The sequence below is a fragment of the Vidua chalybeata genome, chromosome 1 (genome assembly GCF_026979565.1).
Source record: "Vidua chalybeata isolate OUT-0048 chromosome 1, bVidCha1 merged haplotype, whole genome shotgun sequence".
NCBI lineage: Eukaryota > Metazoa > Chordata > Aves > Passeriformes > Viduidae > Vidua > Vidua chalybeata.
The window spans coordinates 100,685,228-100,710,023 of NC_071530.1; the positions used below are offsets into that span (position 1 = coordinate 100,685,228).

The following is a 24,796-nucleotide window of genomic DNA, read 5'->3' on the forward strand; positions in this document are numbered from 1 at the left end:
ATTCACTATGCTGAGATACACAATTCAGCTTCTTCATGTTGTGAAAGATGCACCTTCCTGTTCTGTGACGAGAAAGGTCACACTTAAGTCCATTTTACTCTAAAATTCACTGTACCAATATAATGGGATGAAAAGGAGAGAAGTACAAACCCACCATAATACATTTTAAAATTAAAACTTCAGGAGCAAACCCCATGGAAATCCAGAGTTAGTGTCAACAGTTATTCCTCTTTGGAATAGAATTAGTTCTTCTGCTACGTGAACACAGCATGCATATTAAATGCAGCATCCTATAGTGCTATTGTCGTGCCTGGTGGATGGATTAAAAGAAAATGGAAATTCCTCCTTCCACTGCTGGTGAATGATTTGTTGCACTCCTTAGTGTTGGGGAGATGTTTTATAAAAGACTTGACTCTGACGTGCTGTAAAATGGAAACTGCTGGAGGAGCAATAATTTTGACTTCTCTACATTTTCAGTCTTGACAATACAGTCCTGAAGCAGAGCACATTTTTGTACACAGCTTCCCTATTAACATAAAAAAAAAAAAAAAAACAAAAAACCAAAAAAACAATTTAAACAGTCTTGGCAGCTCTAGGAAGGTACCAGGAAAAAGGTGTGGTCTGTGTTAATTTGATATAGAGGCTTAAGTCTTATTTCATTATTCAGAGATCCCCCTTGCACATCTCTGTGCAGACATTGAACAGATCCTACCATGCTGGGGGAACAGCAAAACTCTAATTCCCACACCAGAATGGCTGCTGGTAAGTGATATTTTTATTCCTTTAATCAAAGCTGTGGCCAATTCCAAAACAGGAACCAAATTCTAGATGAAGCATGGAGAATGCTGCCTGTGGGCCCCTAGGTAAGTGCTTCAATACATGCATATTTTCTTCAATACTGGGAGATTAGCTACTATAATCAAGGGGAAAATATCAGTCCTTCAGCACACCTGAAACATGCTGGGACTTGTTCTGCAAAATCTGACAAGCTCAACAAGACACACACTGCAGTGGAATCAGACACTGACCATTTCCCTGGAGTTTACAGCTATTTTCACTCTTTATTCTACCAGAAAGCACCCTTTGAGACCAGACCAGCAGACTGCAGGTCGTTCTCGCCAGTGTGCTGGTGAGTGATGCAGGCATGAACTGGAATAGCTGTGGGAAGCTGAGCACCATTTGATTACAGAGGAAGCACTCACTTTTCAGAGCACAGGCATCTTTGTTGTGCTGGTGTTCAGTGAGAAAATCTTCATCCATCTTGGATACATTATGTACTCCATAATGTATGCAGTGGAAAACAGTTGAAGCATTTTATGACAGTTGGCAGGAGAGAGTCCATGTGTTTGAGCATTTTGGGGGATTTAAGTTTTTGGCTAATGTGCTGCACTATGAATGCCTGTACTCACAGGACGAGCTGCTGGGCACGTGCTGAGCGAAATTTCACTTGGCAACCAAGAAATAAGGAAGAGAGGACAAACTCCAGTACAGTTTATTGCAGTCAAATAACTTTAGGGCTACAATTTGATGCAAAGTCTGAACTGGGATACTGTGACACCATCTATGAAGGGAGCTATCCTGCTTGCCTCCTACTATCCCCTTTGGTGCCTGAAGTCAGCTCCTCATGGTGACCAGGGACTGAATTGGCTTGGGAAAAAGATGTGCCTTGAGAATAATCCCTTTGTTGTTCACTGGGGTACTTTGCAGGCAGATCACTTCACTCGTCTGGTCTCCTGAAAGGGTTCAGAAATGTTTGTCCTGGCACACAGGCAGCAGAGGATGTGGGGGAGGCAGGATTGTTGCTCCCCACACACAGGGTCAGTTTAACATACTTGGACTACAGTCCAAATAAAAACCCAGACTGCATCCTGAGCACAAATGAGAAGTTGGGATTGGGTTTCCACACTTCTCCCTTCCTGCCTCGCCTGGCTCCCAGCTTTGCAAATCGCTGGCGTGTGCCATTGAAGTGGATGCACAGATTTCCCTGCTTTGCCGAGCTCTGGGAACGCCAGGGCACACCAACCCTAACTGGGTCAGAGACTTTCTTTGTACAAGTGAGCTGAGCTGCAGGGAAACCTCACAGAGCCGTGAAGCAGCCTCTCACACATGCAGTGGGGGGGACGGGGTGAGGGAGCGAGAGCGGATGAAGTGGGGCTGAGCTCCCACCACTCTTGATTCCCTGCCAGCATAAGCTTCCTTCCAGGGCTTACAGGCACGGCACAAGCCTGAGTAAAGCCCCAGCTGCTCCCATGGCTGCCAGGGCTAAGCACCCTGGAATCAGAGCAGTGCCACCAGTGCCCACATCTGTCACTCTGATCTCCTCTGTGCTCAGGAAGTGGGGGGAGAGTGAATAAGAGACAAGTGAGCCTATTAGCATTTATTATTTGTATTATTGTAGCACCTCCGTGCCTAGTGTGGACCAGAATCTCATCCTATTAGCACTGTGAAAACCCAGAGCCAGACTACTGTAGTCCCTGCCCCAGAGGGCTTACAATCTCCTTTTCCAAACAGGGGTACAAAGAGATGGAGGGGGTAAAAGGGGAGCAGTGACAAAATGTTAATCACTGTGATGGAAAGTGTTTGATTTTCTGCAAAGAACCATCAGCTTTTAAATGCTTAGCTGGATTTAGATGTTCCTCACACAGTCAATATTTTGTATTTTTCATGAAAAAAAATCAAGAAATCACACAGAACTTCATGTTATATTCAGTGAAAAACATTTTTCATTGCAATAAACACACACAAGGTTATTTGAAAAAAATATTGTTTAGTTTGTATCTTCTAAGCAGATATCTGAACACATTTAAAAAGTCTACACATGCAGTGTACAAAAAAGATTATTAACCAACTCTTTTGGCTCATTCCTTTATTCAATTTGCACTCTTGCAAAAAAGAGATATCTTTTAATTAAATTTTGATGAAAAAATAGAAGTGATTTCATATCAACTGCTTTTCTCAACACACTTGTGTTTTCCCTGTGCTTGCAATTTAAAACACAATCTAAATAGAAATTATGGGGTAGATACAGGGATGGAGAACAAACGTGTATTTAGGAAATTTATGTAACTGATTTTACAGGCTTTTCTGATCAAAATGTGTGATTACTACGTTGTGCAAGAAGGGCATGTGATTTACAACTTTTTGCAAGCATATCTTATGTGCATATTTTTAATAACTTGCCTGTAAGGGGCCAAATCCTGCTGTTCTGCTTGAAGTTTCTCTAAAATCAACAGCTCTTTGACACTGTGCTCTATTCTGCTGGCCTCCTACTGCTGTGTGTCATATTTAATACTGTGAACAACTCAGCTTGAGTTTAATATTCCTGGTTTTAACTCTAAGTACTCTATGGTAGTAATTGTTTGCAGGTTTGAGTATCTTACAGAGGCCTACAGGACAGTATGATTTATGCCCATGCAGAGGGACGAAGGGAAACAAAACCAGCTGGGCAGTTTGTAAAACAATTAAACATTTTCCATGATCAGCTCTGCTATTTGCCATTTGGATAGCCCTGACTGAAACCACCTAAGTAACCTAAAAAAACCATTACCTGAAAACAGCGCCCAATATTAGCTTTCTTCTCTCTATGCATCCTCTAAGTTGCTGTAAACATCCAGGGTATCCATATATATACACATACACCCCTGGGGATGTGTGTGTATACGTGCATAGGTGCATATATACACATATATACACACAAACAGACATGTACATAAATGGATACAGAGCTATGACGTCGTTAGGAAATAACAATGCCATTTTTATTGCATTCTTAAGTATCGTGGAACAGGGGTATTATTATAGGCACACATCTCAACTACTCCTCCTTTACTACAGTCCTAAATTAGCTCATTTACCTGAGATCTGCATCTGTAAAAATAAAGTTCCATTTTTTAGCTGTGTGTTACAAAAGACTAAATATCAGCCCCACAGATATGAAATTACAACTTAATTTTGAGACTAATTTGCTACAAGTAAAATAGTCTATCTTATAAAAAAGATACTGCTGAAAGAGGTACATATTAAAAAGGAAACACGTTTCTTAGAGGTCTAAAAATCTCCTTTTGCCTTCCCACATGGTAATAAATTTATAAAAAATATTTGACACAGAAAATCTCCCCAGAAATCATCCTGCTGGAATCACGTACCCTTTCAAGACACCCATCTTGCAAACGTTACACGGTTCAGGAGGGCAAACTCCGCACAATGAGTATTTAATTCTCGTCGTCCCGCCGGTAGTGAATAGTTTGTATTTCCTGAGCTATGAACATGGCCATCTCTCTCGTGCCTGCAGCAATCACTCGGCAGGACATAAGATCCAGAGGTCCCCCTGAGGACAAGAGGATTAACAAGAAGTGTCTTAAATATAAGCCATGCTGTAATTAGATAGGGTCAGAAACACAGAAACTACTTCATCTGTAGCTCCTTTTGGGGTGAGAAGGACAACCTAATTCAACAACTCCTACATGGAAATCTCCAGCAAAAAATTATTTTATAAAATTCTAGATACCAAGCCAAAGTATGCAAGAGGAGCAGTGAATGCCTGTATTTGTTCAGTAGCCAACAGTAAATGCAATATTCCCCTCTTCTAGCAATGGAACAGTTCATTCAGCATACCCTTCTTAATCCACCAGATCTTTCCATATTATCCAGGTACTGGTCACCAGTAAACCATTTCTCTGAGATGTGTACCATCTAAATTAATTAAGTAATAATCTGGAGACTGTGCTGCCCTTTACTCCCTCTGAGTAGTTTCTAGTCATATATGCCCAAACTGGTACCTCAGAGTCCTCCTTTCTCGAGAGGATGTCTCTGTTGAAATCTAATTGGAACATCTGAGTGTACTGCCAATCTCCTGGGCTGGTTCCTTACTGCAAATACGAGGCTTTAAGGGAATTACTCAAAGTCATGGAAATACAGTTTGACTCAGAAGACCTTTGATGTGATGAAACCCCATGCTGGAATTACATCAGTGTGTTCTGAATAACCAGCCCGAGCCTAGTGGAGGCTGCAGACCTTTCTACAGGATAATGCTAGAAATGAGGTAGAGCCACAGGGGTGACACAGGCTGCCCCGAGGCAGCCACTGACCCAGTCCCCCAACAGTCAATGGAAAAGCAAGGGCATTTTGCTCACCTGAAGTGTCTATCACAGTGCCACCTGCCTCTCTGATGATGACAGTGGCTGCTGCCAGGTCCCAGCAGTGCAACCCAAACTGGTAATAGGCGTCTGCAGCGCCAGATGCCAAGTGGCACAGGGCCAGCGTGGAGCTCCCAATGACACGGACCCTACACCCCACAGCAACACAAAGAAGAAAACGCTTTTGACTTCAACCTATGTGTACAACACACTTGTTTCAATTTTTTTTTAATTACTTTTTTAAAAGACTTTTTGGTTACAAACGTGAGACACATGCTGTAAAACATCTTACCCATGTGCTTGGGCCTTGAGCAATCTCTCAATGTTACCAAGGAACAATTTCAAAGTTGCAGGGTCACGTTTTGGACCAATTTCTGTTAAAATTAAGGCCTTCGAGATATCTGCAATGGTAGAGAAATGTTTCCATTAATTCAACAGCTTCCAGGTAGGTTCCATAAATTTGTTTTTAAATTAAACATTAATGGACTTTTCACACAAAAATAATTTTCACGCCCCCTTTTCTACCCCAAACTTTTTCATAAAGTGACAATTTTGCATAGAAATTCAAGCAAGACTACATTTCTCCTATCAAATGGTCTGTTCAAAACACGCTTAAAAAAAAACCCCAAAACAGGAGGATTAAAATCAAGAATGCATTCTTACATTCCTTCTCTTTCCATACATTGTTCTATTTCATTGACCAGTCACCTTTTGGCAAATTCACTAATATGAGCAGTCAACTAAAAATAATCCAGGAATCTAGTAACTGCTAATGATGTTAATCTATTCATATTTGAAAACACGATGGTTCTTGAATAGGGAATTCTAATGTAATTTGTTAACCAATTATAAACATTTGGGAACCCAGTAAGAGGAAAGAAAACTTCCTCCCTAAATCAGCAGTCCAGTCACCTAGTAATAGCTCATTCTGGCATTTCAAAGACTGAAGACACCTTATGACAAAAAAAAAAAACAAAAAAACAACCTTCTTATGACAAATCAAAGTAGTATTTTTAATCATAATAATCTGTGAAAGTTCTATTTGTCTTGTGTTCAGCAAAGGCAATTCTGTCCTAGAGCGGATGGAGATACCAGCCTTGTGTACAGTCAAAGGAGAGACTCACAATGGCTTGAAAGGTGTTGAAGCAGTCCTCATGTGAGATCTGAATACTGCCAGGCTACAATAAGTGTGCCAATGTAGGTGGAGATTGTTGATCAAATGCCAAGTGTCCCTGCTCCTGCTGTGACAGCTGAACTCAGAGGCATTAAAGGGATGACAAAACTCAAAGGTTTAGTGGTTGAGAACTCACTGACTGGGCTGTGCCCCGTGCCAGGTGTCACCTCCTACCCTGGGCTAAAGGTGAGGCATTCATTCAGGTAGGAAACCTCTACCTGGTTCTTACACTACCTGCATGAGATGAAAGTTCTCCACACAATAAGCAAGGAGGTTTTTAAAAGCAAATTAGGCTGGAGTGAGGCACCATTTAATTAAACAGGCTACCAAAGAATTTAGTATTGCAGATGAACCTTATGGATTTGAGCAATGTGGTAAAATGGTTGGTAAGTAACAGGTATGTAATCAGATTAAAAATTACAGGGTGTCACAAATATTAACTGTAAGAACATAGATTCAACTGCTGTTTTTTAAATTACTGTGTTAAAACAGAAGAACACTGATCCAGGCATGCTGTAGGGTATTTGTTGTTTAGCCACTATTAAAAATTCTAGATGGTGAAAGCAATCTGCCTTAGATTATTTTGCATAACAGACCCAGTTTATAATCAGAGAATATTTAATGTCCATCTCATTGCTGAAATGCACCAAGCATTCACACCATGCTAGTCATAGTTAAGTTGTGACTGAGGCAGTTATTCTTTTGTTATTAAAAATATTTCTAATGCATAGACAGATCTCTTCAATTTTCCTCAAGGCTACAGCTGGAAATTGGATGAAGAGACCAAGGCAACTAACAGGGAGGTCTCTGCTTAGAAAAAGGCGCTGACTGGTCACGAGACACTATTAGATTTCAGGAATTCAATATATAGGCTTGGTAGAAAAGATTTAACAGTGATATGGATAAATTTATGAGGAAAAGACCAGCTCTGTTGACCCCAGAGGATTAAAAAAAGAAAATACATTTACAGCATTAGCACATGTAAGGCCTGACATGAATCTAAGCATGAGAAGAAGGTATCACTCAAGATAACAGGGAAGATGGATCCTTAATTTAAGTGTATCAGAGCTGCATGGACTCCATACCAAACCTCTACAAAATTGGGTGTTGACAAAGAACAGTGCTTGCCTGGGCTGTGATTTCAGATGATTAAGCCCGAACAATGAATGTATAAGTGTAGATCAATGTCATACAACAATCATATTTTCCTGGAAACAAATGGCAGCAAGTGACATGACAGCTTAGATCTCAAACACATCATGGCCACTTCAATTCCAGTGGCAGGTAGAGAGAAACACAAGTCTCTCTTCCAGGGTTGGTTTACTTCACTGAAGCCACAGCCCTTAGAGAGCAACTGTGATTTAAAACACTTATAATATCAGTAGAAGTGAGATTAAAGCAGATCCAGCTTCACTGGTGAAAATTTCCCACCACAAAATAATGCATCTCAAAACAAAAGAAAATTTCAAAGCATTTGGAAGGGCGGAAGGTCTATTTCCCTTGCTATGTTCTAGACACCCACATAGACTGGATGTCTAGAGAAAGGAATACAGAGGTGACATGTGCCAAATTGTTCATTGCTCAGCTGGAAACCAGAACTCTCCGACTGCAAAAGCATGTGAGGCCATTTCCACAGTGGTTCATGCAGTCCAACTGGGAGCACCCCCAGGTCTCCCTAATAGTCTCTGCCAGTACTTTTTTGGAATATGAGATATTTGAGCACTGATAAAAATGTGATGTGTAATCAATGATTAAAATATTAGGGATTTAGTATTTACAATGACTTTACAACCTGTCTCTCCAAATATGTAGATCTCAGATCACTATTAACTTAGATGAATAGCCAAACTTCCCAAATTTCAGGTGAAATCTTGATGCAGGGTCTGCTTCAGGCACTAAAGAAAACTGTATGTCTAATTGCTTGAATTTACTGTGTTTGAAATTTTTACCACCTTGTATGTACAGTGGTGCACATTTCTGGCATATGTCTACTTCCCCTTACAACTGACTGCTATGCTCTCCTCTGTATTTTGATTAACTAAAAGAAAACTTCCCTAAATAATACCAAATTATTGTTTTCTATAATCATTTGGTAAACAGACAGGTCTATGACTTGGTTTAAATATAAATAAATGATAAAAGAATTCCATTCAAGTGTTGGCAAAGTGTTGCTGGCTATTTGTACATGGAAACATACCTCACACACCAGAGCAAGCTGTTAAAGGACCCCTAAAGACGCATGCACCCTTTAATTCACTGTTAGCACATTTGCCTACAGACATCAGACACTCTGTGACGTACAAGTTCATTGGAAAATAAGTGAATAGCAGCCACAATAATACTCTGAATTTGATTCACCATTCCCATTGCATCCTGCTTATAAAAAGTTATGCCAGTGCTCAGCTGGAATGAAACTGGTGAATCTACACATTCTTCCTTATTTTAAACAGCAGTTGTGAAACAAAATAATTCAGGATTATTTAAATCGTTCATATTCAGATGTATATTTTAAAAAGAAAAGGAGGAAAGTGATTTTTCAGAAAAAAAACAAACACAAAACAACAAAATTATCATGCAGGTGAAATACTTTCCATCAGGATAATGATGTTCATTATCCTAATGATGATTTGCAACAACTCTGAAACAAAATTAATATATTCCTTTTAGAGTTCTAACAAAATCTAGACCAACCTGTCTCTTTTGATACCTGAAGCCTTTTGTCATTACAAAATGCCCCTTGACCTCTTCTACCAGTGTATAATCGTTCTTCAGTGCAGTGGTAAATTACACCAAATTCAAGCTTTAAGATTTTGAAAAGGAAAGAAATGAATGCAACTCAAATTACTCATCATAAATATAAACAACTACTAATGGCAAAAAGATCAGCAATATTTTAATTGGTACACATAATAAAGATTACACTGATGAACTAGAATAATTTTACTATTACTGTGATATTGAGATATAGGTCATATAAAATTCAGTTTATAAAGAGAAGTTAATGCAATGTGTTCCTGATCCTCTAAAATCTTGCTTACAGCTTGTTTCTGTTCACATTAGAATGGATTAAACACTGAGTTGTTTTCAAATGCAATTGAAATGTTTTTACTGAAAATACGCAAGACCTTTGAGGCAAGACTCTGAATGCTTTGCTTTCACTGGTGAGGAGTTAATCCTTGAAGCAACCCCACTGACCTTGGCTGGACCACAAAGATTTGCAGCCCCAGGATCAGTCAGGCACCCAAACTTAGGAGTCATGGCACTCTTTATTAACAGTGGATGCTTTTGTAGCCACCTCAGCTTTTGTAGTGCATTGAATTTGCCTGCCTTTTCAATCAAAGCAGTATACTCTACTCACTTGTTCAAATCCTTCTCTGCAAAATCCTTTTGTGAAGATCTCTTGAAGTCACAGGACTCCAAGAGAAGGAGTTTGGACAGAAATACCCTCAATGAAAGCTGAAGAATGTGCAACACTGGAATTTTTGTGGGAGATTCTGTTTACCAATGAAAAGAGGGTCAGAATGGTAGTCTTGGTATTTAAAATTTCTATTACTTTGATAGGCTCCACCAAAAGACTTTAAAGCACTTTACAGACTTCAAGGGTCAGCTCTGAAAATTGCCCCTACATCAGCAATATTAGCATTATTTAATTTAGGGGTGTACAAAAATTAGGTGACTTGCCCAAGGTGTCTGAAGTTGGCCACAAGGTCAAGAAATCATCTCAGGTGTTCTAGACTTCAAATCTTCTCCTGCTGCACTTGGTGTTCATCAGAAACAATTCAAAGGGAATAGACTGTCCTGGCTCCCTACCCTGAGGTCCCATCTAAACTAAGGTGTTTTTTTTTTGAGGAACACACCATTAATAGACTCTTTCCCTAAAGACATCTGCAGGAATTTCTTCAAGGCTTATAATCAGGCCAGTTCCCCTGTGTGTACTTTGGCTCCTTTTCAGTTTACTCTTTTTTCTGCTTGTCCTAATTGTTTAACTGAGGGAGATTTAACATCATTCTTTACTTTTGTTTCAGCTTTGTTTAGTTAACATAACCCAAAATATGTAGCATCAAAATCATGATGGTGTTCTAGAAAACACAAATATCAGCAAAAACTGTCTGGTAACAAAATGTAGTGTTCAAAAACCTTTGGCAATGAATAAACTTCAGAAAAGCATGGAAATGTTTCTCTGCAGTTTCCACGTTGGAAAAGTCTAACCAGAGAAGTACACAACATGATTGTGTTTAAATCAGTAAGAGGTACTAGCAAATCTGAAAACTTGGATGTTACAGCACAGAATTCTTGCTGGCTTTGCTTAAAGCTGTACACATATTTAAGATTGTGGAATTAGGCTGGAAGAGGCACATTCATTGGCAATTTGAGTAACTAGTTATTTCATAGATATATATCAAATTGCAAACCAGCAACATCTGGAAAAAAGGCACTAGCACAAATTACTATAGCTAGGAAACTCAAAGTGGCACATTGAAGGGCTTCCCACCTTCCCACCCTCACTATAGCCAAGCTCTCTTGTGGTAAATATAGCTATTTTACAACGTAAAGAAAAATACAAATGCAGATTGAACAAACTAGGCCCATAATTTTGCACTCTTCATAAAATCAGCTCTACATTGCCTCCTTGCAGGAGTTAGCTTTCACAGATACTGCTAGCAGGAAAGAGGCAATAACAGCAACACAGGAACACTGGGATATATGTTTAAATTATGAAGAGGCAGCACTAAATTGAACTTATTATTGTTTTGTCTAACTAAACCTTCTTCACACCAGTGCTTCCTTTTTCTCCAAATAAATCCTTTAATACTTTTAATAATTCATAGAATTCTTTTTTAATTGCCAGTTGGTGCAAGTAAGAACTATGATTTTAGATGAGTAGAGTATGATCAGATGTGTTTAAAAAGCATAGGAAAACCTGAGTAGTGACTGATTTTTTTTTTTTTTAATTTAAAGTTTGAAACTTCTAGCCAACTGTTCAGGTGCCCATCTTAAAGAACATACTTCATACCTCTTTGTTAACAGCAAATCCAATGCTCACTGCCACTGTTGGAAATCTGTGAAAAATAAGAAATTAAGTAGTACTGATGAAAAAATCTCTCAACTTACTCCTTATGCAACCCCCTTAGGCAACAAAACCCCACATGTAACTCTGTGAGTTTACTTGTCAAAATGCCCTTGACATTATACTATTTCTCCTTTGTCAATCTCTTTAACTTTATCAATTCCTTTTAAAATGTAAGTTAATATTGGAGAAGGCAAGAAATAAACTCATGAAGACATCACAATTTTTACACTGAACATGTAGTATATTTTAGGGATGTTTTTGCTTCAGTGTAATTGAATTATCCAGTATAAAACCACTAATGTTATAACAAGTCATTGCATTTAAGAACACACTTTGTTCAAGCTATGCATCTGAGATAGGAATTAAATAGCATGGAGATACCTTGCTGCTGACACCAGCCATAAAAAGAAACCAATTTCTCTATGCTGTCCTTTTTCAAAGTGATGGTCATGTATTTAATTTGGTCCTTTTGACTACTGTTTAATTATTACATTTTAAACAATGAAGTAAATTCATTTCTTAAAAACGCATTTCAAAAAGGATTTTGGAAGGCCATAAAATATTGCTAGAAAGAGGACATGTCACTTAATTGCATGAAACATCACCACATGACAACCCCTACCTCCCCTAGAATTCTGTGTAATTGCACCAAAAGTCAAGGAAATTGTTTTTTTTTGCTTTATGAAAGTTGTAGTCATTTTAAGCTGCTAACTTTAAGGCAGGGTTTCTAAGTAGAAATATAATGAATAGTCATTAGTTCACAGCTCCTAACACTTGAATGGTGAATTAAAAATCTTAATTTTTGCAGCGATGACCCCTAGATTTCTTTTTGCGGAGGTACTTTAGAAATTTAACACCAGCATCTCTGTACAGCTCAGTTTTCAGTGCTGCTCTACACACACACAGGGGTGGCACTTCCAGGAAGAAGGAAGCGCCTGTGTCTGAAGGGGAGAGCTCCTAGAAGGAATGTGCAAAACCCACGCGAGGCGCGGGGCCAAGTGTCCTCACAGCACAGCCTTGTTCCTCCGGCGCCGCTCGCTCGGGTCCCTGCCCCTTAACGTGCGGAGCCTGCGGGTGAGCTGGGGCTGTGAGCCAGGGGATGTGAGCTGGGGGGTGTGAGCTGGGGGCTGTGAGCTGGGGCTGTGAGCCAGGGGATGTGAGCTGGGGGGTGTGAGCTGGGGCTGTGAGCCAGGGGGTGTGAGCTGGGGGGTGTGAGCTGGGGCTGTGAGCCAGGGGGTGTGAGCTGGGGGGTGTGAGCTGGGGCTGTGAGCCAGGGGGTGTGAGCTGGGGGGTGTGAGCTGGGGGCTGTGAGCTGGGGGATGTGAGCTGGGGGGTGTGAGCCGGGGGGTGTGAGCCGGGGGGCAGTGGCACAAACTCCAGCTCGCTCTCAAATAATGGCACAAACACAGCCTCCCACACACACACCATGCCAGGTACCATAAAGGAGATAAAGGGATGGCTCCTATGTGTGAGTCCCCACCAGGGGAAAGCACATTCAGGAGGAAGGGAGGACGTGTGAGAAGCTACATTGTGGGATTTTGATGTGCTTGCCAGGCTGCCGGCCATTTACCTGTGCACAAAGTTGCACGTTCCATCAACAGGGTCAATAATCCAGGTTGGACTGTCGGTGAGGACACATTTTGAGCCTGCAGCAGTGGATTCTTCTGCAATAAACCTGCATTTGGTGCAAGGGTAAAACAAGTATGCCAGAACATTAGCTTAGATACATGACTTGGAAAGTACAACCCCATCATTCTGGTTTTTAAGAGAGAACTTCTCCCTCTCTCCATAAAACATTTTTGTATAAATGTAAACATACATAGTGCTTTTTAAATTTAGGAATTGGTAACTTTCATGAAGACTTCAAGGGAGAGTTCTTGAATCTACAGCATACTATTTTACATGGCAAAAAAGAACTCTATTTATGTGCACTTCCCCAATACACCATTGAGGAAGCCATGAAAATGAATGCAGAAATGGATCTGAACTGGCATCCCTGGAACTCAAGAAGAAGATTATTTTATGCAGAATATAATTTTATGGGTTAGGTCTGTCTCTTGCAGTAACTAATATAAACTGCAAACTGTACCTGCTTCTCTTCTGCAGTCAAATTCAGTCAGAAGGAAAAAATACACTCTTAGAAAATCCACAATCTCGCTCCTATCTGTATTTTTTACAGTAATCTGACTCAGGAAATAAGGAGGTTTACAAAGCTGGACTTTCTTTTTCCCATGACCCAGAAAAAAATCAACAAATTATTTTTGTTTGTTTGTTGTTTGGATGCACAAGGCACAAAATGAAATCTGAGATCATCTTCTGTTGTTCTGTCCCAGTTTCTTTTAGTAGGTTTTTTTTCTCCTTTTTCCCTGGGAAACGAACATCCAGTTCTGGCACATTTCCTGTCAACCTTAATTATCCCTGCTTTCCCATAAACTGCCCAAGGTCTCTTTCTGTAAGAGATGTGCAGGTGCTACTCTCACAGATTTTCATAAAATCCTTTATGTACAGCAGGAGTGGAATCCAACTGCTAGTACTGAATCTTGCTGGTTGTTTCACATTTGAACAGCTGGTAGTGGTATTCAGAGATTCTGCAAATGCTTGAAGACAAAAAAAAGCTTCTCTCAAAGACACAAAGAGAAAAAAATAGGATAAAATAAAGAGAAAATGTCTTTTGCAAAAGAGTCCTTCTCTAGGACTAAAGTAACTGCTATTTTATTTTGTGTCTTCAACCTGTACCTCATGATTCTAGGTAACACTTGAAGCCATGAGTTTAAAATGTTCTGCAGACAGCACAGGAGGAGACTTCTTGAATTTTCCAAATGCTACTCTGCCTCAACCTAAGTAGAAACAGACTATTTTGATGGCATTATAGACACCCAGCTGGTACAAAGAGGGAATTAGGAGGTGTTTGTTACTATTTTCATCTCCATTAAAAGGAACAGCTGAAGGACAAAGTACTAATGCACAACTGAGAAACAAGAAAGGCTTGAACAGGTGTGTGAAACTCCCAGTTTAACATAACACTTTGCAGGCTCCTTGCTCTAAATATTCCATTATTTTGTCTTGTTGGTGCTGTATCACTTGAATTATAGGTTGGACTTGATGATCTTAGAGGTCTCTTCCAACCTCATTATTCTGTGATTCTGTGACTTTTGCTTTCACAAATCCTGTAATCAGCATCCAAACCCAACCATGCCTTGTCTGTGCTGCTGGATGCAGAGGAGGTTCATCTTGTAGGTGGAGCACCTTACATCCCACCTCAGATTATCCATATTCCACATAAATTATACCTCTGCTTCAACCCTCTGCAGCTCCCCCACCTGGAGATTGAACTATAGTTGCTGTCTGGCCAGTCAAAGAAAGGTGAAAAGAGAAAAGAAAGGTGTCTCATTAAAGACAGGAGTATTTCTGTGTGAGATGATTTGACCTAAAGCATCATGAGCCAGTCCCTCGCCTTTCCCTCACAGTGGGGGTGTGATGCTGCAGTCCCTGAGCTCAGAAATGCTAACCTGGAGCTGGGGCATAGCAGTGCCACTGATAAAATCCTTCATGCTCAAGAGCAATTTTTCCAAAATGGATGTAGAACAAATTAGGTGCACATTTTATAAAATCTGGGCTAATGGGTAACAACCCCCCCACACCCCTTTGCTGCTATACAGCACTGGGAAATGTGAGAGTCCTGCAAGGTCACCTCAGATGTCTTGCTCTGTGCCCTGTAAAAACCTGCAAACTAAGCAAAACACTCAGTGTGAAGTACTGGAGTAAATTCGAGGAACAGCTTGAGAAGTGGGAAGGGTAACCACCTCATTAAAACAGTTAATTTAATATGCCAGCCTGCCAGCTCCGCTGACCTCTGCTCAAATCTGGATTACACTTCACTCCCACTGAAAATAAGTCTAGTAATTTTAGCCAAGCCTTAGACTACATCTGTTCATACCATGGTGCCACTCTGAAATTCATTGCAGGAACAGCAGGGAAGCTGTAACATACCATAATCTGCAGCAGGAATGATACCCAGTCAAATGCAGGAGACTCAGTCTGGGCAGATCCCTCACCTATCCCCATACGGGATCCAAGGACAGAACTCTAGATGGGAAGCTAGAGTTGGATGTCACCCTCTTAAACATTAAATGTGTCCTGATTTTAATGTCTACATACTTAAGGCCACAAGGAACACAAAAGATGACAGTTTGTGTAACAATAGCAAGGGTAAATGTTGGGATAGCATTTTGCAACTAGCAGCCTCTGGTAGTCTGGCTGTGCCTACCCATAATTCTTGGATCTGTCTGAAAGAATATCCTTTTGAAAAGACTCACTGGGGCACATCAGAATACTAAAAAGTGAACAAAGATTAAAACTTGAGTGAAGTGTGAATGAAGATGATACATACCACTTAACCAAAAAGAAAAAAGAAACATGGGGCAGAATTACTTTTTGAATGGATTTTCCTAGTATTTCTCTTTACTTCTGAGTACATTTCCAGTATCTTAAGACTCATAAACACCTCCGTGCAAATGGCAGATTCTAATAAGATCTCTTAAACTTTTCTAACACCTAAAGTCCATTTTTTATTCAGAGGACATAAGAATCAAGATGATTTAGAAGAAAAAGAAATCACAGAAATTTTCAGTGCTGCTTTCAACAGCCTCGTTAGCGGAAAGACTGAATACAATATAAATTATCTTTTAATATTTTCATTGTACTTCAATTTAACCCCTGACTGGTTTTGTAGACTCCTCATTGCACATGGTTTAATCTAGTCTAGTGAAATTTAGCTTTAATCTATTGTTTAATCTAAATGCATTAATTATCTAAACAAATTCTAAGCAAATCCGACAACCACTATCAATGAAATAAATTTGTCTTGAAGAAATGGCAGTTCCTCTATTTACTTATAAAGTCAGAAGTTAACTGTATGGAGTTGATAAAATCTGGGATTTTTCAGTTACTAGGCCTATGTTGACCTTACAACTTTTGTTCCCATTCTGAGCAACTTGAGTGTGTCTGGTGATTTGCATTTTATGGGAAATGTGTAAATTTTACGTTCTCTGCCAGACTGCTCAAGGAAAAAAAAATTAACATAAGAGTGGAGATGTGGAGATGAGAGAAGAGCACAGCCAGCAATAGTAGAAGAAATATTACACAAATAATAGTCTTGTAAAGCCTGGCACTCTCTTGAGAACTGCAGCCAAGAACCACACATTATGCTGTACAGTACTGCTTCAGTATGCCATCACATACAGCATGTATTTAGAAAGCCATATTTAGTATAAAAATATGCTTTCTGCTCCTTCTTATGGTGTTGTTTTTTTTGCCCAGCAGCATCGCTTACAATCAGATTAGTAGCTGAGCCCTTCAGATTTTCCTCTTTGTTCATTTCTGCAGAGTGTTAGAATGCAAGGCTCATCCCCATCAGAGATGCCCCCAGTTAGAAGGGAGTCAGACACTATTTAAGGGATACACAGGCCTTCCACTGGCTCTGCAGGAAAATGAATTTTATCCACTGAAGTCAAATGTAGAAATCAATGTCAGTCCTTGCATCAAACCAAACCTGGCAACTAATACAAACCCTCTCTGTAATCTGTACATGAGCCGAGTTGTTATTTTCAAGTTGACCACAATAATTCAAGAGGAATCAACAACCTGATCTACTTTTAAAGCCTTGGGTTTGCACTCCATGTAATAATTTATAGCTTGTTTATGAGTAGGCATCAAATAATGATGATGATTACAAACAACCCGGCTTCTCACTGATCTCACTATAGAACACAGGGTAAATGTAATTAAATGCACTTTTACCTCTCCTGATCTGGCAAATGCATATGTGTGATGGCAACAGGAAAGGTCTGCAGGGTGGGACCTTTGCTAGCATATATTTCTGCTATATTTTTATAGATAGCATTAGCATAATTCTTATACAGTAGGCAACAGACCAGTATTCTGAACATCATGGAGATCCACATGAAACCTTCATCCATTATGTCCCTACAGGGGAAACACTGCTATTAATAAAGTACTAAGTATAAGGAAATGGTACTTTTTTAAAAAATAGGAGTCCTATGAAAGTGTTCAACAGCAATAGGTTAATATATAAGAAAGATACAGAGATATGAGAAAGATACACAGACTTTTAAAGTTCCCTTTAAACACCAGTCAGAGATGCAGCACGTAAAGGACAAAAAAGGTCATTGAGAGTTCCTATAGGCACTCACCTGTGGGAGGGAAATTTCTCTTTCAGCACAGAAATAATTAAATTTTCCACAAAATGATCAGTTTCTGTCACAAGATCTGCTGCAGATGTCTTTGTGGACACTTGTTTTTCCTCTGTTAGAGCTTTCCTAATAATCTGAAACAGAAGTTCATAAATCAGATTTGTTGGGCTTTCAGCCTCTGCATATTAAATAATATCTTCACTGAAAAAAAATATAGCTAATCCTGAAAAACAGTTGTAGGCCTAATTCTACCAGAGGCTGTTATAATTTTTTACAAAAAATCCTTCTGAGCTAACGAGTATTCCTTTGGAACACAGCATTTTGAATCACTCTGCAAAAACCTCTCTTGACAGTTCAGAAAAGGATTGATTAAGGGATACAACTAAGGGAATAAAAGGATGATGGCAGTCATCATGATTTAGAAAATTACCAGAAGTGTACAGTGTACACAAGGTAAGAAAAACCCTCAAGGCTCAGGCATTTTTCAAGGGAAGCCTTTTTTTTTTTTCTTCTTGTTCTTCTTTCTTTTTCTTTTTTTTTTTTTTTTTTTTTTTAATTTATGAGGCCAATACCCCACTGCTCTCTTACTTTAAAAGATATGCAGTAAGGCAAACGTAATTGGTTTCCATTTTGCCAACAAAGAAACATCAATTTTTTGGGGTTTTTGTGGTTTTTTTTTAAATTTAAATGCTAACCACCCTCTGGTTCCTAAATAATTGCCATGTATTTAACAAGAACAAAAATTGAAGCTTTCCCTAGATATGAAACCAATTATTTAAACCTGGACTCTCTTTTGGAAATGTCTTTATCTGATTCTCCAGGGTATTACTGTTACAAGCTCAAGTACAAATGCACATATGGGAAAACACTTAATGAAAGCTTTTCACCATTTCCCCCATTTTCTTTCTGTTTTGTTTTTTTTCCCCACTTCTTCATTAAAAAGAAAAATAAAGGGACAGGATGCAAAAGGAGATGGCTTATTTTTTAATCAGTGAAAATTATAAATTATTTGAAATTAAAAAAAAAACCAAAACAAAACAAAGCAAAAACTAAGCACCACTTATTTGTAACCCAGCAGCAACAAGATCAACATTCTAAGTCCCATCTAAAATTTATATATTTCAATTGCTTAACTAAATTTCCATTGATCAAAGTATTTTAAAACCATTGAGAAATACTTATGACCAAAGAAAACAGTTCTGCTACATTATGCATGGAAAAGGGAACCAGAAACTCCCAAATGTCATCTCAGCTCTTGGTTTTTGTAGTATAAAATACTATATTTGAAGGAAGTGCTAATTGTTCTGACAGTTAATGGATATGGCTGACTATTGCCTTACTGCAGAAGATATCTGGACTAATGTTTCTGCTTTGTGAGCTGTAACACATCAGTTGTGCCTATTTACTGAGCTTGTGAGGGCAGGTAGTACTTTTCAGTTTGAGGTCTTGCTAAAATTCATTACTGTATATCAAAATATTAACCATACTTAATCTTTTTACTTCTCTCAATGCCCTGTGTAGTTGTCTTGAAGGATTTATGACAGAAGCATAAAAGTGTAACTCCAGCAAAGCCCTTGGGCTCCTCTTCAGCCCAAAGCAAAATCCAAAACACTCCAACTGTCCTTAAAAAAACTGGTATGCTGATACCTTTTATTTTATTTGCTTTCATTACTTTGCTATTGTCTTTACTGCTTGGAACTTCACATAGTGAAATAGATGAGGAATGTCCTCCTTTTGACAGAGAAGATTTTAATTTCTTCTTAGTAATGCCGTGCTCTTGACATCTATTCAGTTTTAATGCATAGTAGATTGAGATTTTTGCAGGCATTTAAATCAGTGCCACTGCTCAGCAGGGCAGTGAGATCACACCTGAGCCTGGCTGAAAAAGAAAAAGTGGAGATGAAACCTCTCTCCTGTGGACGTGCTCTGCAATCAGCTGATTTCATTGCATGCTCTGGCACTTGATCTCTCCATTTTGAGTACAGCCCTTTGCACATCCCAGCCTCAAATTTATTTTATCGTTTCTGATCCTTTACCCAGTTGCTCACGACTATTTTTAACTTTAACCCAGTCTTTTCTCTGGTGGCCAGCATGAGGCTCCAGCCACTTTGGAGGTGGGAGTAGCCAAGGGTGTGCCTGCACTATGAGGTGGTGGCCAATGGCCCTTTCACCTATCTCCTCTGTGGGCCCATGCCAAGGAGCCACGACACTCATTTAGCATTTACCAGCCCTGCAATGAGCTCTTCTCCCCACCTCTTGTGCAAGCAGTATGTCAAGAGAGGAGGAGGAGACAAGTCATGGTGCTGGGCTGAGGTCACCAGCCCCAAATGGCACCACAACAGTGGAGGCTCACCCACAGCACGCAGGATGGACTGCTCTGATTCTGCCAATTCTCTGCCAATTACAAAGGGCTTGACAAAAGGGACCCCATGCGTTTGCTCCAGCTTGCACAGGTATGCAATCCAAGCCAAAGTAGCCCCATTCCTGCATAATTGATGAAAAGCTTTTACTCTTTGGAAAAATGATCAAACAGCTCAGAGCAGTGTAGAGTTCAATTTATGTTGAAAAATCCCTAAAAGTCACCTGCCTACAAAGGAGTGTTAGAGCCTGCTGCCTCAGAATACTTTGAGAGCATCACTCAACTCCTCTCCTTGCAGAAGCTTTACAATGACGTCTGTGGATACCTGCTGCAATTGCCTGGTCTTTCCAGATGGACATGGGGTTCCAAAGAAGTCTCACTCTAGGTTACAGGTAGCAGGCAAGCAGAAACCAAAGGAATTACAGGATGGTAAAATGGAAACAGCTGATTGCACCTTATCCCCATTGTACAATGAAATTGGCAATCAAGATGCTGTAATTTGGCTGTAAATGTATTTTACTAGACTTTATTCCTGTACTAGGGCTTGTTCCTAGATTACAGAGATTTTTCAGCAATTTCTAAGCAACTGAATTTTGGGAGCGTGGTTATTTAGAGCAGAGCCATTCAACACTTTTAGCCCATGCTGCCCCTCCTCTAATGCAGATCTTATCCTAATACCCTGCTTGGGAGCATTTGGGGGGTTATGCAAAGCAAGGGGCATTTACATCATTACATAGACACCACACCACAGAGCAAGACCCAGGGTCTCCCTGCTCCCTCCTTTGTTTCCCATGGAGCAGGGGAAATGGAGACACTGGGGCTCAGTGCAGTCAGTCCTGGACTCTTCCTTTTTTAATGCCTTTGTGAAATTTATTCTAACAAAGCAGAATGAAGAAGACAGAGGGTCAAGATGCCTTTTCCCCCAATACCTGCCAGGAGAGCCACCTACAGTAGTGTGCTCATGTCAGATATTTCATTTCACCATACTGCTTGCACCCACCATACATTTCTGGGAGATCCAAGATGGATTTTGGATGCTTGCAATGCTGTCCTAAAATATTTGCTGACTGATAAAATCAAACATCTAGATAAAAAGCATGAGTATCTGCAAATAATTCAGGAAATTCCAATCTGGTTTGCTAAAACATCTGTCCATGTTACATCAAAAATAGCCTAAAATTTTTCCCCTGGGAGCAAACATCATGGAAAAAAAAAAATCTTGGCTTTTTAGAATACCAGTGAAAATTTTGTCTTTTTTTTTTTTTTTAGTGATATTCTGCTAGATCTTTTATGCTTCATAAAATTATTTTCCAGAAAAAAAAAAAGAAGAAAAAAAAAGGAGAGAAAAAAAAAGAAAAAGGAAAAAAACCCCTGAACTTCAGCATACTGTGTCCTAGTATCAGTTTCTTACTCTTATTTTTACCTGGATGTATGTTTACTCAATTTGGTTAAGCTTCTCCAATTCTGCAGTTAGAGAGAACAGTGCAGATATTAGTCAGTGCTCTTAACAGCATCAAAGATGCACAGACTGGTCATGCCTGCTTTTCTTGAGCAAAAAGTAGTATCAAACCTATGGCTGTACTCTCATGAACAGAGCAAACAGCTTACTTACAGAAAAAAAAAACAGAAGAGAAGTTTGAAAAGGTGCAGTTATTTGTGGCCTTATAGAGTGAATTTTAAAGCAGGTCAATTACAGACATTACAAAACCATGACCATTCTTGTTATGAAACAGCCATATATATTAAATGAGAGCCTGTGTTACTTCATAAAAGTAATAAGAACTAAACCACAGGATGGGCAAGAGAAGCAATGATTTTAACCCAGTAATAGAGGTTACGCCAGCAACAACACTTCAGACACATATTCAAGCATCACTTCTTCATTGGCCTTTTAAGTTTAGAAGAAAAACTATTCCAGAGTATAGACTCCTATCTGTTGGGAAGAAGATATATTTTACCTATAGTCATGAAACACAATGCAATACAAATCAATTAGTTGTATAAGCCAAAAGGGGAGACCAGAAAACTGTATTACTGGTTGACTTTTCCTAGAAATCCAAAATCTGGAGGTGCACATTTTTCTTCAGGCCAAGACTCTTGTAGACATTTTCTAATGATTCCAACACTTCCTAACCTGCCACAGTCCTGAGAAATGGAGTACCTTAAGAGAAAGGCTGAAGTGGCAAAGTCTCATCCAGAGATGGAGACTGGAGTTGGATATGGGGAGACAGAGAGTGCAAGCAGATTTCTAGGGATGGAGATGAAGGTGGAAAGGGATGGGAAGAGAAGCAGAAGAAAAAAATGAACTTGACTAGTGGGATTGACCACTTTTGGTGATCAAAATAACCCCCATTTTTATCATTCAATCTTCAACAAACTGCTAGTCCTACCAAACGCATTTTACACTGCACTAGGTGTCCTTAGCTCTAGTTTATTTTGGTAATAGCTGGAAGCAGATTGACACTGAAATAAAAGAATAGAGCCATACCTGCACCTTTTCTTCCAGAAGGATCTCCAGTGCCTTTTGTAACAAAAAAGATTCCTTAGCATGACAAAATAATTGGAAAAAAAAACCCCGAAACCCAGTTTCCAAAGTCCTACTTAAACATCCTTGGCTGGTTTAAATTTGGCCTGCCAAGGATTCAGGTATTTCCTGCCATTTGCAAGGTAGCAATGGCAAATTGTGATTTCAGATTCAAGGATTAGTCTTATGGAATGTTTACTTCTTCCAGGAAAAGGTGCTCAGCTGTGATTTTCTGAGTAAGTGAAATGATTGGCGAAGCTTAAAGCTGGCTTCACAAATTGGTATTTTGAGAAATAAGGTGTGGAGGCTTGAGCAAGTCATGAGTCTCTTCTTGTGAAATGGCTGGCAGAATTACTGTGCTGGAGAAACTCCTGTTTTGAGAGTCTGTGAGAGCATGACCTGTCATCCTGATTTGGATTATCCATTTAGTCCCTGTATTATTAAAACAAGTCTCCTCTCCTCTGGCATTCTGTTCACTTGTGTAGTTGTTTTTTACTAAAGAGAAAATCTGTTTAATATTAAATTTTATTTATTAATATTTTTATTTATAAAAGTTATGGATCTTGGACTCAAGATAGAAAAGGGGGCTTCTTAAATCACATTGTATAGGTACGAAGCGAGTTTCAAGATAGAGCAGAATGGAAGCGAGAGAGAAATATACATTGCTGAATAAATTTGTGTTTCACCCACTTTCTCAATCAATCAATCTGCTGATCCCACTTCTTGGCTCTGTTAGACCTGGTGGAAGTTTTGCTGCTGCACAGAGTGGGGTCAGGATGTCTCCTGAGATGACTAACCTGCTGTATCAAAACAGGGATCTGAAATAAGCTACTACAGACCTTCGTTACCTAGCTGTTTGTCCCTAGCAAATGAATTTCGGCCACTCTGAAGACTCTGCCAGATCCAACAAGAGAAAACCTCCTTGACACGGTTATTTTTCTCTGCATAAGCTGCTGGAAAACAACTGCTGGCCCCGAAGGATGCAACCCCCAAGGGATGCACACGTGGGATGGGGCCTCCCAGGGAAGGGGCCCCTCGAGGGGATGCAGCCCCCGAGGGAAGTACCCCCAAGGGCTGGCCCCCCTACCCCGGGCTGGGGCCTCGAGGAAAGTGGCCCCGCGGCATGAGGCTCCCGTGGGATGGGGCCTCTGAGGGATGGGCCCCCCAAGTCCTTGGGGTCCCCCGGGATGGGGCCCCGCTGCCGCCATCCTTCCGCGGCCGAGGGCTCCGCCGGCAGCCCGGCTGAGCGGGTGCCGAGCCCCGCCGCCCTCCTCCCGCTCCCCAGCTCTGCGCACCAGCCAAGCGCCCGCACGGCCCTTCCTCAGACCGCGCCGGGAGAAGGCTCCTCCGGCCGCGGGGCAGCCCGGCCCGGCCCCGTCCCGGGGGCAGCCTGCCCGGCTCTCACCTGCCCGGCGCGGAGCGCCAGCTGCACCGCCACCTCCGCGCACTCCTTCCAGGGGTCCCCGCCGCCGCCGCCCGCCGCCGCCGCCCGCCCTTCCTCCTCCTCCTCCTCGCACGGCTTCATCGCGGCGGCCGCGCTGCCCGGAGCGGGGCCGGGGGGCGCGGGGGACCCGGCTCCCCGCCCAGGAGCGCCCGCCGAGGAGGATGCCCTGGGCGCACACACCGCCCGGCGCTGTCACTGCGCGCCCCGGCCGCGCCCCGCCCAGCGCAGCGGGGCGGAGAGAGGCGGCCGCCGCGGTCAATGGGGAAGGCGGGCTGGCTGCTAGGCGCTGACTTTAGGTGAGCCCCGGGGGCGGAGGAGGGCCCGGGAGAGGCGAGGGTACCGCGGAGAGCAGCGCCGGGCCCGAGAGGGCGGGATGCGGCGGGCAGGGTGCGCAGGGGGGATGCGGAGCGCAGGATGCGGGATGCGGAGGGCAGGATGCGCCGCCATCGCTGTGGCCGTGCCCCGGCCGCCCCTCCTGACATGGCGCCGGGACCGCCAGGCTGGGGCTGGGGCGCTCCTGTTTCCCCCGGGAGAAGGAGGAGCGGCCGCGCTCCCAGGCCGAGCGGTCCCTCGGGGCTCCGCTGTCCCCGTGTGCCCAGAGCCATCTCGCGGAACGAGGGCCCGGCTGTCGGCGTTACCGGGGCTTTGGGGGAAAAGCTGGCATTGGCATTGGCCATCTCCGGAGGGAAAGGGAAAAAGTGTAGGAAAAGCGGCCTCGGGAGTTCAGCTTGTTAGTGCTTGAAAGTTCAAGTATGTGGTAAGAAATACATGGCCCTTTCTATTTTTCCCTTGTCTTCGTGTGTCATTTTGGATTTGTCAAGGATGAGAAGAAGAGAATTGAGAACCCGCTGTTCCAGAATCCGTAAAAGCCAAATTG

General features: G+C 41.3%; 1 protein-coding gene across 1 annotated transcript; it reads right to left on the bottom strand.

Moving 5' to 3' along the window:
• Nucleotides 1-1,466: 1,466 nt before the first annotated feature.
• Nucleotides 1,467-24,135, bottom strand: IMPA2 (inositol monophosphatase 2). Its single transcript, XM_053947232.1, has 8 exons — nucleotides 23,881-24,135; nucleotides 17,593-17,726; nucleotides 12,951-13,055; nucleotides 11,324-11,369; nucleotides 9,001-9,109; nucleotides 5,428-5,536; nucleotides 5,133-5,284; nucleotides 1,467-4,327 (listed from the first exon to the last, which is right to left on the bottom strand). Exons 1-8 carry the CDS (start codon nucleotides 23,998-24,000, stop codon nucleotides 4,212-4,214), a joined length of 891 nt encoding a protein of 296 aa, XP_053803207.1. The 5' UTR covers nucleotides 24,001-24,135; the 3' UTR covers nucleotides 1,467-4,211.
• Between the last annotated feature and the right edge of the window lie 661 nt (nucleotides 24,136-24,796).

Bases quoted from the DNA above. Each gene is read 5' to 3' on its own strand.
- IMPA2 (XM_053947232.1), bottom strand. From the start codon at position 24,000: ATGAAGCCGTGCGAGGAGGAGGAGGAGGAAGGGCGGGCGGCGGCGGCG. The intron at 13,056-17,592 runs GTGAGTGCCTAT...CACCAAATGCAG, and splicing joins GAGAAATTTCCCTCCCACAG to GTTTATTGCAGAAGAATCCA. The intron at 11,370-12,950 runs GTAAATGGCCGG...TATTTTTCACAG, and splicing joins ACGTGCAACTTTGTGCACAG to ATTTCCAACAGTGGCAGTGA.